The following is a 16,894-nucleotide window of genomic DNA, read 5'->3' on the forward strand; positions in this document are numbered from 1 at the left end:
CCGGCCGGGTGCCGCCAAGCTCGCTGAGCCCAGCTCGCGGATGTGGAGGATGTGGGGCAAAAAGCACCAGCAGGCTGCCAGGCACTGCCAGGCACTGCCAGGCCGCTGCCTCCGCTCCGGCGCGGGCCTGGGACTGAGCACGGCAGGCCAACGCAAACACAGCGAGTGTGGTTCAGCATACGCCGCAGCCCGAGCAGTGCGCCGTCGCTCTCTCTCGCACCTTTGAGGGACGCGCCACGAGTGTGCGACGAGAGCAGTGTGCAGCCGGAGCGATAAAAACAGCCCGACGTGCCGACTGCCAGAGCGAGAATGAGAAAGAAGGGAGGGAGGGCGCGTGGCGGGAGGGCTCAGGTTCACGGTTCACTGTAGTTCTCGCTTCCTGGGGTCGCTCACGAGAGGCACAAGTAGTGCACACTGGAGGCGGCGACGAGCAGCTTGCCGACACGGGGTGCCGTCGTGGCGGCGTCGTCGTCAGCGGCACGGGAGGGGCGGGGCGGGGAGGGGAGGGGCTGCCACTGGCGTTCCGGAAGGACAGGGGGTGGGGGCGAGTGGGGCAGGGGAGGGGCGCCACTGGGCGTGGCGGGGCTGGGCTCAGGGCCCGGCGAGCCGACCCCTCTCAGCGTGCGACCGGCGGCACCAGGCGCGCAGCACGCAGCACGCCGCCCTGGCCTGGTCGACCTCCTCGAGATGCCCCCGCTCGCCCCGCTCGCCGCGCGTCCTTTCCAGCGGCGCTGCAGCAGAACGCCCGCAGGCCATCTCTCTCGCACTCATGCAGCGAGTTCCGTCCGGGTGCGAGACAGACAGACATTAGGAGGAGTAAGCCAGTATCCTGCGCGCGTCTGGATCGACCACGAGGCTCGGCACAAGAAGGCTCGGAGTGGCTGAGACTGTTTCGCCCCCGCCGGCGGTCCTGCACTCCGGGCTTCTGGTTTCAGCTCTCAGCACGCAGCGCGCCGTGAGGGCGGGGCACACGACACCGCCAGCAGGCTGCCCCACCCCGCCCCACCCAGAATGCAGTGCGAGATTTACGGCGAGGCGGGGCGGGGCTATGCGAGTCATGCACTCCTGTGCCGGACATTGGCCTCACCTTCACTCCGATTAATTACTTTCTCTTTCTTGCTGGGCAGGGCCTTGGCAGGGCTCGGCAGCACCGACCCCATGCCGGCCAGTAAATCCTTCCTCTTCCGTTATTCCTCGCCTCATTTCCGACGGCCGGACACGAACAAGAACATGAACAACACGGGCCCCTGACTCGAACAAGACCAACAAGGACACGGCCCGGTGGAGCCGCTCGGAACAAACTTTCCCGGTCTACATAAATAACGTGGAAGCCTATACCACTTGGCCGCGACACGTGGTGCGGTGCGCGGTGCGGTGCGCACGGACGTGGTGGCGGCAAAGTCCTCGCTTAGCGCATAGGCCGGCCCGGCCCGCCATGGCGCCTGCGTGAGCGCGCATAGGCCGCCCGCCGCGCGGCCGGGCCCGACGGGTGGCCTACCCTCCGTGCCACAGGGGCTACAGCCAAGACGAGCACAGTGCGCTTGGCGCCCACATCTCCCCATCGCCCTTCACCGACTACACCGTCTGCCTCTCTTACCGAATCTGCAGTCCTTCTCGTTGGGGATGTTGCCGTTGGGCTCCAGGCGGTCCAGGAACTCGTCGCTGTAGCCATTGAAGGGCAGCTTGGCCCCGCGGTTGGCATGGTCCGGGTCCTCCTTGGAGATGGCTGTGGACAGAGAGAGAGGGCAGCCCGTTTAGCGAAACAGTGCCATTCATTACCTGGACGGGCGCGCGGTCGCGGTGGTCGGCGGCAACACCACCAATACGCGATACACACAAAAACCGCAATGAAACGGCGTTGGCGTACGCGGGCGTACGTGTCCTCATTTGGCGATCCGTCAACGTCCGAGTGTCGCTGTCATGGCAGTGCCCGCCGGCTGATTTAGAGGCCCAGGCTAGCCCAGGCCGCGGCCGCGGGGCCCCAGGGGGCGCGGTCCTCGCTGACCCCGCGTGGAGAGGGCCGACGACGGGGAGGGGAGGCCATAAATCATTTATTACCGCGTAAAGGACACCAGAGGTTGGCAGCAAGCTCGCCGCGCCGCGCCGCCGTCGTCCGACCTCCGCCCCTTCCGAACTCAACTCCGGGGGTACCTGGGCCTGGCGGCCAACCCACAAGCGACGGTCGGGTCGAACGGGCCCACCGCGCGGCCCGGCCAGGCGAGGGTTCTGCTATTCTTGCCCAACTTTCGCTAAGAGGCAACGCGAACCCGAGAGGCGAGGACGGCGGCGCGGCGCTGCCGGGACACAAAGGCGGCGTGTGGTCCTTTTGACAGAGGGCGCGCGGCGCAGCACCCCGTGGGGCACAGTGGGGCAGTGTAAGGCACACCAAAGGGAAACACGAAGCAAAGCCATGCAGAGCCTGCCCCTCCTCGCGCTACCCTCACTCACTCTCCCCCCCCCTCTCTCTCTCCCTCTCGCAGTGAGGGAGGCAGTGACGGATGCTGTGACGGGGTGGTCGACGCGCACATGCAACCACGTACATGCGAGGAGCGAGGAGCGAGGTTCGCTGTCGAGCGCGGCGACCGTAGGTAGACTTCCAGCAGGTTGTTATTTCGCAGGCCGACCGCAAACACGACGTACTCGACGTGCGCGGCGAACTCGCACGCAACGCCCCACGTGAACAACCCCCTGCATCACGGGACCAGGCTTTCACCCTGCCAAAAAAAGAAGAAAAGAGTGGGAAAAAGTTGAGGTAATATATGGGCGCTACAAGTTGGTAGCACAGGTTTGCAGGGCATGCTCCGCTGCTCCGCTGCTCCGCTATGAGATGTGGCGCTGGGCCTCGCTGGGACGGCGGGGCAAGGGGGCGCCGCAAGGGGGCGCATTCTGTCTCTCTCGCACGCCTACGGCCCGCTCCACGAGTGGGAGAGAGATAGAGCGACGGAGCGCCGCGTCTCGGCATCAGCCCGCAGGCTGCACCATTCCCGTTGCCATTTATCCTCGGCAGAGCGGAGGCCGCGAAGCCGAAAAGGGGGGCGGCGGCGGGGATCGAACCAGGGACAAGCGTCATCATCGCGTCGGGCGCGGCCCGGCGGTTTCCATAGAGGGTTGTGGGGGTTGCGCCATTATCCCTCGTGCCGCAAGGCCTGCGGGACGACGCCTGTAATAAGCCGCGCAGCACACACGGACGGCGGGGCGGGGCGGGGCGGCCCCCCGAGGGGTCGTGCGGGGCTGCCCGGGAAATCGGCAGAACGTGGTAGTTTATGCCCGGCAGTGGGCGATAAATTGGGCGCCGCCGTAACGCCCCTCAAGGACCGCCCCGGCCCGCCCCGCCACCACTAGGCCGAGATGAGGTTCGCTTGCGCTTTCCCGGTGAGGCTTCGCGAAAAAGACTCCCGGGCGAGTGCGCCACACTGCGCTGCTGCGCGGTCCCAGCAGCGATCGCAGCACTGCGCCTCTGGTGGTAATGGTGGCGATCAGGGCCCTGCGGGGGTCGCGGTGAGTGAGCCAGCCTGCCACCCGCAAGGCCCTCTCCTCTCCGTTCCAGGGTTCGGTCGGGGCTCCGAAGGGTTGAGCGTTCGACTGGGTCGCGGCGCCTCGCCACACGGTCCTATCCCCCGTCATCCCTACTTGCCCTCCTTTCATCAATGGCCTCGCTCTCGCTTCGCCGCGCGGCCACCCGGCCACCAGCACACGGAGGACGGCGTCGAGGGGGATGAAGCCGCGGCGCCGCGGTCCGCCAACTGGGGCACCGCGAACCCCTGTTACCCACGGCCAGAACACGGACAGTCCCACGGAAACGCTGCTGCACTGCGAAGGACAAGCATGTACTGCATTGAGTGCGTGCTTACAGAGCAGCGAATACACACTTCAGTGTACTAGTGTGCGGAAGATACGCCGCGCCGACCACGCAGTCCAGACCAAGCTCGTTAGTCTAGTCGGCCGATTTGGTTGTTTTTCCGGGCGAAAAATGTGGAATGCCGGAATGCGGGGTCGTCGTTTTTCGCCGCCTTTGCCGCCAAAATGACAGGCGCGCTGCAAATGAAAATGACAGGGTCGCGTCGCGGCGGCCGAGAAGAAAGGCACAACACTGTGCGAGGCGAGCCGACAGCTGCCAGACGGCCGAGCCGAGGAAAGTCAGTCTCTTCGCCGCCGCTTCTCGCTCTTGTTCTGCCTTTTCGCTGACTTTCTCATCCCGCGATATTCGAAAGCCTGTTTGTTGGCCTCGATAAAAGTTCTCCGTGGCGGCGCGGCGGTCGGTGCAGCGCGGGCAGGGCCGCGGGCGCCTCGCCTCTGCCTCTGGAACGCCATGCAAATACCCGACGCTCTCGAATTAATGGAGAGAGAAAGATTGCTTTCCAGTCAGTCAAGGAGAGAGAACGATGATGGCGAAAAAAAACCCAACCGCTTCCAGCAGAGGGTAAATAAACGGCAGATTGTTTTGCTGCAAGGGATATAGTACGGGAAAAGGCCTCTAGGGGCGCCGCGTGCCGCGTGCTGACACAAGGAGCGAGCCCTAGGGCAAGGCCGGGCCGGGCCGGGGAGGGCGAGGGTGTTGGCGCCGACACAAGTCAGCTCCTTGACGGGCAGGGCGGCGGCGGCGGGGGCGCACCCCTTAATGTTTCACCAACTAATCAAGAAGCTCACCTCCGTTCCTCGCAGTGCCCCCACCCCGAACCTTGCACCGCCCGGAGTGCCAGTGTGCCACCGACTGGCTGCATGGATCCGCCAACAAATAGGCCCAGCGGGCGGCTCGGCAGACAACGCCACGCCAGGCCACGCCGCGCTGGTGCTAGACTCAAAGGAAAAGACTTCTCGCTAGAAGCCCTGGCCGACGCCGTAGCCCAGGGCCTCGCCTTTGTCCTACCCTATCGGGCGCCTCCTCGAGAGCCGACGCGAGGCTAGGCGGTGCGGGGCGGGGCGGTGCGAGGCTAGACCGCCTCGCCCTCCAGGCCGCCTCGCCTCGCGATAGGGCTATCAAAGTAACTACCCACTCAGCAGCCTTCTTTCCTCCACCACTAGCACCCCACAGCCGTCCCGTCCGCCCCGGCCGTGGCAGCGGTTCCTCGGGGGCCGGCCATAGCCCAGGACAGCACCAAAAGCCACAGCACCCAGCACCGATGGCGGTGGTGATGGCGACAGATACCTGCCGGCCGACGGCGGCCGCGAGGTTGCCGCGTCGTCCGCCAGGGCGCGCTGTCATGTCGCCGGCCTCGCCCGCGGCCTCCACCATTAGGGCTGGGACAAGGGACACGGTGCAAGGGGCGGCGGGGCGGTGTCGTCGCGCCGCCGAGCCGCGACCTTGCGCGGAAGGTCACCCGGCCAGGGAGTGGCGCAGGGCCTGGCCCTCGGCCTGGCCCTCGGCCTGGCCTGGCAGAGGACCTGGCACAGGGCCGCCAGCACGGCCCTGGCATTCTCGCGGCGCTCCAAAAACACAAACAAAGCAAACGGGGAAAGTGTTGTTGTTGTTTTGAACCGACAAGAAAAAGTAAGAGTGTAGGCGAGATACGCCACCTTGTCTGAGTCGCCGCTGCGTTTGGCAGTTCGCTGAAGCCGTCGCCAAGGCCGTTGCCACCCTGGCACCCCACTGCGGGGAAGCGGCCCCGACGACACACCGAAGGGCCGAAGGGCGACCAAGGGGCGCAGGGACACTAGGAAAATTCAAATGAGCGCGATTCCGCGGCGCCACTACCGCTGCGCCCGCTGCGGGTCGGGCGGTGGAGTTCGGCCGCTCTCGCTTAATCCTCCGACAAAAGACCGAAAGACTAATTAGGAACTTTGAATAATGCAGCGCGCAGCGCCGCGCGGACTCCACCTGGCCGGTGTTTAATGTTGCTGCAGCACTCAAAGGCCCCCCGTAAAGAAACAGCACTGCCGCCGGGGCCGCCGGGCGCGTTTCGCAATCCCACAAAAGACGCGCGGCGCGCACTGAAACCGCCGTGTCGGCATCAACCGCCCGGTTGCCCGCCCCGATCCGGATGAATAATGCACTGCCGCCTGGCTGCACCGCGAGCATCGCGAGCATCGCGCACTCGAGGGGCAGGAGCGTGTTCGCGGCGGCGGGCATACGGCGCCGTGCCGCCACGACGCGCGCCTCCAGGGAGCCGAGCAGCGCCAGGCCGATGCGGAACATAGCGGCTCCAGAGAGGCTCACACGCGGCGCCCGGCTCGGAATGGTCTCTTAAAAAGCTCCGGCCGCCACGCCGAGTGGCTTGGCGCCTCGCTCGGCGCGGTTCCTCACCGCCCCGCCTCCCACAGTGGGAGTCCCACTCCGGGACCAGCACCGAGTGCGGCACCGCGGCGCCGACGTCCGCTCGTCGGGGCGCCGTTACGAGCCTCGGCACCATGGCGGCAGCGCGGCGCCGTAAACGCCGACAACGTTGATACAATTATGCCTCGCCGTTGATAAACTTGTTCATTACGCCATGGAGGAGGAAGAGGAGGAGACCGCGGCGGCGCTGGCTGCCCGCCGGGCACACGACGAACGCCGTCGTCCCCCCCCCCCCCAATTCCCCCCTCGCGTCGCGGGGCGACCGACCGCGGGAAGTTTTAACGAAGACGGAAAGCCGGGCATTTTCGACGCGGAGTCTGCTCGCCCTCTCGCCGCGGCTCGAGGGTCACAGCGAGAGAAGCGGCCCGCGGGGAGGACGAGGACGACGAAGACACGGGGGCGGGTAGCAGCGGGCTGATCCCAGACAGGGAGGAGCGCGAGGAGCGCGAGAGAGACAGCGCGACGGAGTAGAGTAGGGGGATTTCTTGCCAAGTTTGTCGCCGCCACTGGAAGACTGACAGCGCAGCGCCAGCTGTCGGCCGCGGCCTGTCGAGTGCGCACCGAGCAGCACCGCGTCGACCGAGGACTCGGTGGCCTCCTCCGGGGCCGGGCCGCGCGCCCAGGACTGCTGCAGCCCTGCGGGGACCATGGCGAGGACTCTCAGCAAGGACATGGCCCAGTTCCCGAGGAGAGGATTTGCAAGGCGATACCTTTCTGAGGCGGCGACCTTCTCAGCGCCGTGGCCCTCGGCCTGGCCCTCCCCCCGCGGTGGAGGGGGAAGGGCGGCAAGTAGGTCTCGCCGAGGTGTTCGGAGGCCAGGGCGGGGCAGGCAGGCAGCCCGTGCAAGGAGCAAGGCCCGCGAGCGCGATAAAGTCTCATCAAAAGCAGCCGGCAAAACCCGTGTCGGGCCAGCATCGTTTTCAATTGGGCGCGGCAAGTCGCGTCGTGCGCGGTCCGAGGGGCTGCGCGCTGCGGCCGGGGCGTGTAGCGCCTGCGAACCCGGCGGTAGGCAACCCACGCGACGCGCGCGCGCGCCAGCAGGGCCGCGGCCTACCTCGCAGGCGCTCCCGCCCGCCGCGCCGAGGTCCGCCAGCTCTCTCCGACTACCACACGGAGAGATGGGTACCCCTCCACCGGAAACTGGGGAGGCGAAAGGAGAGACACTGGTAGTGGGGTGTCGGTGTTGGCGCCGGGCGAGTGAGTGCACACGGCTCAAGCCGAGTGCGATCGCTTACCGCCTCCACCCTACTTGAACGCGCCCGCCCCGCCCCGTCGCACGCCGCCACCCCCACGCCTCGGTAACCAGGTCGAGCGGTTCGGTTCCCGGTCGGTACCGGCACAGACTCCATCCCAGGGGATATCCTTGGGAGCAGATCCTATATCTGTTTCGGTGCTTGGGTCCTCGGGGGGCTGGCACGCCGTAAAGCCCGGCGAAACGCCTCCAGCGTCGAGCCACCCAAGCCTCGAGGACCTCAACGAGGACCTCGACGAGGCTCGGCTGGCGGCGACGGCGGCGCCACGTTCACGACGCCCTTAACACCCGCCAATAAAATTCCATCAGGACACGGCAAAAAACAGCAACACAGGACTGCTAAAGTCGAAAGGAGCGTTTCTCAAACTCGTCACCTAACGCGTCTTCACGTAGCGTCCTTTCATTAAGGCCCACTGAAAAACCAAACGTGGTCCAGACCGCACCACTGGTGTGGTCAGATGAATGCCATTTTGACCACATCAGTTGGTGTGGTCTAGACCACGTTTGACGACGTATGGTGCGGTCTAGACCACGTTTGGCCACGTTTGGTGTGGTCTAGACCACACCAAACGCACCAAACGTGGTCTAGACCACACCAGCTGGTGTGGTCAAAATGGCATCCATTTGACCACACCAGTTGGTGCGGTCTAGACCACGTTTGGTTTTTCAGTGCCGCTGCAGCCTCCAGCGCTGATTGAGTGATAGAGTGCAGCACGTCGTCGCCCCGCCCCGGCCCGCCCCGCCCCGCCCCGACGACGCTCGCAGACTCTCGCAGAGTGAAACAAACAGCGCGGCGGATGGCGGATGATCGATAGCCGTTTCCTTTAGAGCCTTTCCCTTCGGTCGGACTCGGCGACTCGTCGCGTGTGCCAGACTGAGTGCACGCCCGTGTTCCTCTGTCGTGTGCGTGTGTGTGTATGTTCATGTGTCTGTGTGTGTGCGTGTGTTGTTGTGGAGGGGGGCTTAGACTGCAAGGTAAAGCCGGTCGGGGTAGGAGGCAAGGGGGGGGGGGCGCCACGCCCTTATATTGCCCGTCTCTTTGCGCGCGCCCCGCCACTGCCGCTCCACCTCCAAAACAAATGACACTGCAAATTGTTAGTATCAAAGTGGCAGAGGCCGGGGCGGGCCGGGGCGGGCCGGGGCGGGCCGGGGCGCACGACAATGAAACAGGGCGGGTCGCCCCGCAAGCGACGCGCGCCGCAAGCACGGCGTCGCCGCTGGGGAGCCGCCGTCAGGAAGCCAGCTATGAAAGTGCGAGAGACACAGCGAGGAGCCCCCACAGTCTCGAACCAAAAGACTGGCAACGCGAGCAATTAGCGTGGGTAGGCGCGAGGTGGCGGAAGCGGCCGCCAGGGGGCGGATGGCAAAAACCGGACCAAAACAAGAAAAAAAAGGACAGCGGACGCACACGACATGCCGTGGCCCATCGCCGAGCGGCGCGAATGCAACAAAGACGCGACGGTAAAGCGGAGAGCCAACAAAGGTCGACAAAGGTGCAACACGACAAAAGCGCAGCGACGGCCTGACGGCCTGACGCGCTGCAGCCGTGGCGGCCGTGGCCTGCAGGCAAAACGAGCAAGGAGGAGGAGAAAGAAGAGCGGCAAAGAGAATGATGAGAGAGGCGAACCGTTTCCGACTTCGTCATCATCAAATTTCCCGCAACGTGCGGAAACACAACCAGCCGGAGAGCGGCGCCCGCGTCGTTTCTCTCGCAGCAAAAATAAAAAGTTTCATCGTTTCCTTTTGTTTCTCTCTGGGCGGAGAGTAGCTTCGGCGGGCGGGTCGGTTGCCCGCTGCATCGGGCCAACTACTCCACCGTGATGAGAGACAGAGAGGAGAGGGAGAGTCTACAAGACCGCAGCCCCCAGGTGCTCGGAAAGACACGGCGACGCGGCGACGCGCCCCGAGCGACTTTTCCTCGCCAGGACGGAGCAGAGAGGGATGGCGGATGGCTGTGAGGAGAGGAGTGCGACTGCCTGCCTGTCTGTCTGCCTGCCTGTCCGTCTGTCTGTCTGTCCGTCCGCCGATCCCAGACCTACTGGCCATTCTCGCCGAGCATAAACGCGAAGGCCCCGGGGCTGGCAGGGCGTGGCAGGGCGTGGCGGGGCTGTGCATGCGAGGTATGCCTCTGCCCTGCGCGACTCCGCTCGACGCGCCTATATTCAGAAACCATTCAGATGCAAAGTTGAGCCCCACGCTGAGAAAAGACCCCCCCCTCCCCTTCCCTACACACGCGCACTCGCGACCCTCCACCCTACCGAGCCGAACGCGCGACGCACCGCCTTCGACGTGGCCGAGCGAGGCCCGGCCACGGCGCCGAATAAGATCCTGGGACATTATTATTTCGTTGGGGCCACAAAAAATAAAAACGAAAAGAAAAATCTGAGAAAAGTGATTTGCGTCGCTCGGCTCGGGCCGAGCTGCCTCCCCAAACGAGTGGCCCGCGCACGGGTTGGGTTGGGAGGTCGGGCGCTCACCGGTGCGGTTACGCCCTGTGCCAGGACGCCCTGGGCAAAAGGGAGAGATTTCGAACCCGCAGAAAAAAGAAGTCGAAAAAGGGGCACAAGGACGAAGAAGCCGTCCTCGGCGTCCTCGGCGACCTCACTGGAGAACGAGGCTGTAAACAGGGCGCCTTGGACGCAGCGACGCAGCAGCACCCACCACGGCACTAATCCTCTTTGCATGGACGCGACCACAACACAGAAGGCTTCCTCCCCCCACCCTAATTCTCGGGCCACTCCGTGAAAAAAAAACAAGAGGAAATGAGGAAAAAGACACTTGTCTCACCACTCTAAAATCCGCTGTGCACACCGCAGAACGGGCCGGTGATCAGGCCCAGGCCGGGGGGAGAGAGAGAGAAAGATAGAGATAGAAAGAGAGAGAGCGTCGGGGACCGCAAAGGGGCGCATCTGCGAGCAGGCGAACGCAGAGCCCAGTATTTTACCACTTAAGCCTCAGCATCCCCTTGGGGGAGGAGGGGGGGAGTTTCTCCTGCAAACCCTTTCGCCGGCATCACGGCCCTCGTCGAGGAGGCCGTCGAGGAGGCTGTCCACGACGCATACCCAACGAGCACCGCGAGTCACTGGCCGAGGCGACGACGAAGTGACGAAGGGGGATGGTGGTGGCGGCACGGTCCGGCGGGGCCAGGATGCCGCCGTCAATCGGCACGGCTGGCCAGGATGGCGACGTGATGGTGGCGAAGACCCCCAAGACCCCGAAGGCCTCCCCCCGCCAGTCAAGACAAAGGGGAGGCCCCTTCGCGCCCTCGCGCCGTGCCGGCCGTGCCCCGGGCGGAAGCGGGTGGAGGCGGCGCAGGGGGCGGCGCCGGATACACATTCGTCAAGCGGGCGGCGGGGCGGCGGGCTGCACGTTTAATTGGCGGAGACATCGCGCATCCCGCAGCGCCGCACCAGGGCGGTTGCCATGCATACGAGAGCGACACTCTCACACTCACACGGACACATTTGCACACACACGCACACACACACACACGCAGGCGTGGCCCAATTAACCGCGCCACCCTCAATTTCCCTTTGGGCCTCCCCGCCGCGCTCCATCTAACTTGAAGGACAATAATGCAAACTTGATGTGGTGCGGCGCCCTCGTGTATGCAGTGCGTGCGAGAGAGAGAGTCCCGCAACTCCGCCGCGTCAGGATGCGCCAGCGACAGAGACGCGGTAAAAACAGGAAAACAAAACAAGAACCAAACTACCCCGTTCCGTCCCGTCCCGTCCCGTCCCGCCGTTTCCCTGCAGTGCCAGTCGATGGCAGTCGAAGGCAATGCCCCGGCCGAGGCGCGGGGCACGCCAATGGCCAACAAACGCCATTTTGGCATTTCGGTCGGGCTGCCTGCCTGCCTGCCTTGCTGCCTGCCTGCTGCGCCAGCGAACCGGGCACGCCGGGCAGGCGGGGCAGACGGGGCTGGCAGCCCTTCCTTTCCGCACGGCTGCCCGACCTAGGACAAGCCGTGCACAAGCCGTGCGGTGGGGCCTCCGCGCCGGCAGCGGCACTCTCGTCGCGGCGGGAGCAGCCCGACGAGGCCCTCTCCTCGCCATTCGGTCTGGATCGGATCCCGGGCGGGGCGGGGCGGGGCGGGGCGGGGCGCATGTTTATCCCAGGCCTTCGGAAAGCGCGCGACAATTTCCAGGACTCGCAGGATTTCCTTCTCGGGGCCTCGCAGCCATTCGCAGGGAAAGCCCTTCACGACCAGCCGCAGCCCCACGCCCCACGCCGCGCTCCGCCACTGTACGCGCTACGCGCACAGCAACGGGGAGGGAGCACTGTGCGAAAAAACCACAGTAAATCCCGTTAATTTTTTTGCCGGGATTTACTGTAGTTCAGGACACAGTGTTTACTGTGCCTGGTTACAGCATTTACTGTACCTGGTACAGGATATTCCGTACTCCACTCCTGTGGTAACATTAAATCCCGTACAAAGTACAGTAGATCCTGTAAAAAAAGTACAGTAAATCCTGTACTCTGAACTACAGTGACAGCTGTACTAATCACTACAGGATTTACTGTGATTTTTTCCCACAGTGAGGGAGGGGGTTGGAGACGCGCAGAGAGACAGAGACAGAGCTAGAGTGGTGCGGCCGGGGTGGTCAACGCAGTGGCGGGGGGCTTCGACCCCGAGACAGAGAGAGAGGGAGAGAGACAGGGCTGCCACTGTTACCGCATCACCTGAGTGCCGTGCTGCCGTGCTGCCCGGTCCTGCCGCGCGCTGCGGATTGCTTCCTCAGGCGAGTCGGAAGTCCGCCCGCAGGCCGCAGCGGCGTCATCGCCCCGTCTCTCTCGCACTCACGGGGCGCACTCGGAGTGCCGCGGGGGTGCGAGAGAGACAGCCAGAGCGACGAACCACTGTCCGGAATCCGCCAGCGGCGGCGCGCTGAGCCGAGGTCGGCCGACCGGGCAGCAGCGAGAAAAGCGCAAAAGGGTGGGAAAAGGGAACCGAAACACAGGGTGCAAAGTAAAAAGACGGACCGCGTGGAAAAACAAAAGAAAAAGAGTGGACGCCGGCGGGGAAACAATGCCATCACAGCGAAAATAGCACCACGCCATGAGCAGGCTGTGTGGACGCGCTGCCATCAAGACCACACACACACACTCACACACACACACTCACACACACACACACACACACACGCACGAACGCGCGCGCACTGCGGTCAAGGGTCAACGGAGCGTGCTGGGCTAGCCAGGCAAGCTGGGCGCGTCGCCGAATGTGAAACTGGACACCGTGCTAGCCAGGCGCCTCGCGCCGACCAGACCGACGCGACGCGACGCCTTTGCAGTGCAGCGTCAGCGGGCATTTGTCGTGGCAGACAAGTGGAGGGGGGAAGGGGGGGGAGGGAAGGGGGTGAGGCCGACCCGCGGGAATGCGCTTTGTCCAGCCGATCGTAAATCTGGGTCCGTTACCGGACCAGGGCCCGCTCGCACACCAACACACGCATATGCACCACACCCACACGTACACGCACACACACACACACACACACACACACACACACACTCGAACCCCCGGGACGAGCGACACGACGGACGATCCTACACCCATATTTCCGGTGGGGCGCCAATCCGAACGCACCGGGGGGCGGCAGCGCGGCAGCAGTGGTGGCGCTCTATGGGAATCGGTGACAAACCCCCGGCCACCGGCGGGCGTGGCGTGGCGTGGCGGGCCACCGATCCCCCTCCCTTTTCCCCTTTCCTGGAAATGGGCCACGCGATGACAGCCGCGCACTAACACCCGCCGGGGCGTGTGCGCTAAAACGCGGAGTAATGGAAGTGGTGGGATGGGGGCACGCCATCTCCAGTCGATAAGTAGTGAAGGCAGCAAGAGGTGTCGATACTGGAGTCGAGGCAGTCAACAACAAATTCGTCAGAGTTCCCACAGGCTTCGTTCTTCAAAACATTTTTTTCGTCGCATGCCTGCCGGAAACTTATAGACAAAACACTAACATTGAACGTTTTGGAATTTTCAGAACGTTAAACAGTCAAGTTCCCCGTTTCACAGTGTGTCAATAGTGAAGACTGCCACGAGGCCGCCTGCAGTGGACAGGCGCCGGAGCTCCAACCACCACACGGGCGACGCCGGCGACACAGCCGGCAGGGAGAGAGACACTGAGTGACGTTCGAGTCGGCCCATCGGGCGGACAGGAGGCGAGGGGAGGGATCGAACCCCAGCCCGGCCAGCCAGCCCTGTATGATGCACGACTGGCTCCAATCAGGGCCCCTCCCCCAGGGCGCCCCAGGGGGTTCAGGGGGCACAGGGTGTCGGTGCCGGTCGCAACCTTCATCTGTCAAAGGGGCACGCGGGCACGCAGGCACGCATGGCGAGTGTGTGTGTGAGAAAGAAAGACAGAGAGAGAGAGAGGGGGGGGGGCGAGGATTTGCGCAAGTGGCACGTTGATTCCGGTCCAGATCCCAATACGTCGTATCGACGGAGAAGTGCGTCGCAACGCGAAGGGCCTCATGAAAAGTGCGGACTATGCTGCCCTGCACTGTGTGGTACATACTGCAGTGCGCACACCCGCTCCCGCTGCGCGTGCGCGATGCCACCCGGGCGGGGCGGCCTGGGCGGCCGGGGCTCTGGAGCCGCAGCGCCGGAGCGCTGGAGAATTAACCCAGATCTGTCGGGTCACACGCGCAGGCATGAGCACGGCCAGCGCCAGCACGACCCTCCAGAGGCGCGAGCGGGCACGGCGTGGCACGGCGTGGCACGGCGTGGCACGGCGCCCCTCACATCCGAGCCGCGCCAGGCCCACTGCCAGGCCGGCCGGAGTAGGCTTTCGCGAGCAGAAGGGCGGAAGGGAGGCGCGGCGCGGCACGGCACGGCAAGCCCCGCGAAGGGCAGACTCCGGAAGCAGAGCTGGGAGGGGGTGAGGGCGGATCCGGGTGGATCTGACCCTAACGAGGTGCACGACGGCCTCCTCGGCGGCCTCCAGGACGGCCTCCAGGGCCTCGGCGCCGCCAGGCCGCCACCGGGGTCGCGTGACGTGACGCCGTCCGAGGCGCCGTGCCAGCCGAAGCCTCATTCGTCATGTTTTTTGCGAAAGGCCGAAGGCGACCGCGCAGTGAGGCCTGGGCCTGGCCTAGGGTGGCGGGGACAGCGGCGGCCACGACCACACACTCACTCGCGAGCAAGAAGCGGAAAGCACACACTCCGCTCCAAACGGCAGCGTTTCTACTTAATTAAAGTAAAGGGCGTGCTAAGCGGCAGTCCCGCCAAGATTTGCCGCCGCGGCGCTGTGCGGCGCTGTGCGGGTCGCTCTCTCGTCCTCTCACTCGCACACGGCTCGCGCGGCTCGCGTGTCAACAGACAGAGAGGCATTTCAATTACCGGCCCTGGCGTGCCACTGGCGTGCCACTGGCGTGCCACTGGCGTGCCACTGGCGTGCCACTGGCGTGCCACTGGCCGACTGTGAGCCGCCAGGTGGAGGCGCAGATGGGGGAGGGGGAGAGAGAGAGAGCGAGAGGGGGAAACAGAGAGGAAGACACGACGACGGCCGCCTGCGGGTCTCGGGGTAGGCCACACTGTAAGCTCGGTGTGCGCTGCGGCGGGGCCTACCCCGCGGCCCGCAGGCGGCCAGCCGCCACACTGCAACCTCGGAGGAGGAAGAGGAAGACGGCAGGGAAGCGCAGCGTGAACGAGACGAAGGCCAAATAATTGAATCCGTACATCAGGCCCGGCCGGCGCGGGCCTGCCGACCGCGCAGGTGGCCGAAGGTGGGCCTAAGCCGCGCGCCGCGCCCATAAATAAAATAGAATAGCTCCCCTTCCAGGCTTCCAGGGCCGCAGTAAACGCCACAATATTCGATGGACCCTCCGACCGACTTACCCCCACCCCACCGCCCGGCCGGCACCGGCCAGCGGCCCCGCCTCCTCGCACTCACCTGCGGACAGAGGAACACAGTCAGCGACACGGACAACAACAACAGCATCAGCAGCAACAAGAGCATGAGCTACGACGACGCGGCACGAACCACCACAACGGGCCCCGTGGCGGTGGCGCGGTGGCCGACGCAGACAAAAATGTTTTCCAACCCCGTTCGCCCTCGCCGTGCCGTGCCGTGCCGTGCCGTGCCGCAGCACGCCGTTTCCGGTTTATTTCTGAATGGACCGCACGCGTGTGGTGCGAGGCGTAGTGCGTGGCGCCGCACCGCGGCACGGCGGGCAGAAATAGACGCGCCGCGGGGATCCAAGCTCCAAGCTCCAAATCCACGCCGAGGCGCAATTGACAGCACTGCGCACGCCGCGCACCACGAGGCCGGCAAAAAACGGCTTGCCACTTCCTTGAAAATGAAAATGAGAGTGCGCTTGCTATCGCGCCGCCCGCGGACCGCCGCGCCCCGCCCCGCCCCGCCCCGCCCCGCCCCGCCCCGCCCCGCCCCGCCGCGCCCCGCCCCGCCCCGCCCCGCCCCGCGAGCCGCGCTCGACTCGGCGGCGTCACAACATATAGAGAGGCTTCCGCACATGAATAAACATGCCGCCTCGACGAGGAAAGGAGAGAAAGGCTCAGACCGCGCGGAAAAAAAATAATAATAACCCTTGCAGAGCGCGAAAAAAAAATAAACAGATAAAAAAATAGAGAAAAATATTTCAGAAACGGACGAAAGAAGTCCCGACCCGCGGAATGCCGCAAAGGAGTGAATAGGTGTGCAAGACGGGAGGTTATATTTGGACAGAAACGTTGAGGTAAACAAAGAAACGCCTCGGCGCGGCGCGGAGAGAACGTGATGGCGGTGGAGGGCTGCACCTTCACCTCCTCGTCTTCGTCCGCGTCCGGCCCGAGGCAGCCGGAGGGAACTCGAAGCACGGCGAAGCACATCGCGCCGCAAACTCGATTCTCCGCCATCATGTTCGGCAGGAAGCAGGGAGGGCCGCTGCAGGCCCGTCGCTCTGTCCCTCTCCCACTCACGGCAGGGGGCGTCCCGTTAGAGGGTGCGAGAGAGACGGAGAGCACTGCCGTGCCGTCCTGCCACCGCCGCCGTGAGGACGCGCCGACTAATCCAATCCCGTGTGTTTGTGTCCGAGCGGCGGGGCCCCGCCCGGGCGGCGAGAAAGGAGGAGGAGAGCGAAGGAGAGCCAAGTGGGGTGCATATCGAAACGCTATATAGAGCCGGAGCAATAATGCAGAAGGAGTTTTTCCGAGTTTGTGTGCGCGCCGGGCCGGGCCTTGGGGCCGAGCGGGCGGGGGCGGGGGCGGGGGCGGGAGCGGGGGCGGGGGCGGGGGCGGAGTAGGGCACCACGGCGGCGGGACGCAGCCACCACCGAGGCCGCCACCGCCACGAGGACCGCGTCATTAAAATAGAACGCACACGTGTTCGTGTTCGTGCCCCGGAAAGCCGAGAGCGAGCCGAGAAGCAGCCGAG

The 16,894-nt window shown here is 64.9% G+C and overlaps 1 protein-coding gene across 2 annotated transcripts in view; it reads right to left on the bottom strand.

Annotated features, from left to right (window-relative positions):
* Positions 1 to 16,894, bottom strand: part of LOC117644128 (cyclin-dependent kinase 14) — a 70,023-nt gene that overhangs the window by 12,358 nt on the left and 40,771 nt on the right. For both annotated transcript variants that reach the window (XM_034383369.1, XM_034383377.1), the window contains exon 3: positions 1,598 to 1,726. In XM_034383369.1, the coding sequence (XP_034239260.1) occupies positions 1,598 to 1,726 (129 nt within the window). The remainder of the gene's footprint in view (positions 1 to 1,597; positions 1,727 to 16,894) is intronic.

This window comes from Thrips palmi, unplaced genomic scaffold, assembly GCF_012932325.1.
Source record: "Thrips palmi isolate BJ-2018 unplaced genomic scaffold, TpBJ-2018v1 HiC_scaffold_1, whole genome shotgun sequence".
Lineage (NCBI taxonomy): Eukaryota > Metazoa > Arthropoda > Insecta > Thysanoptera > Thripidae > Thrips > Thrips palmi.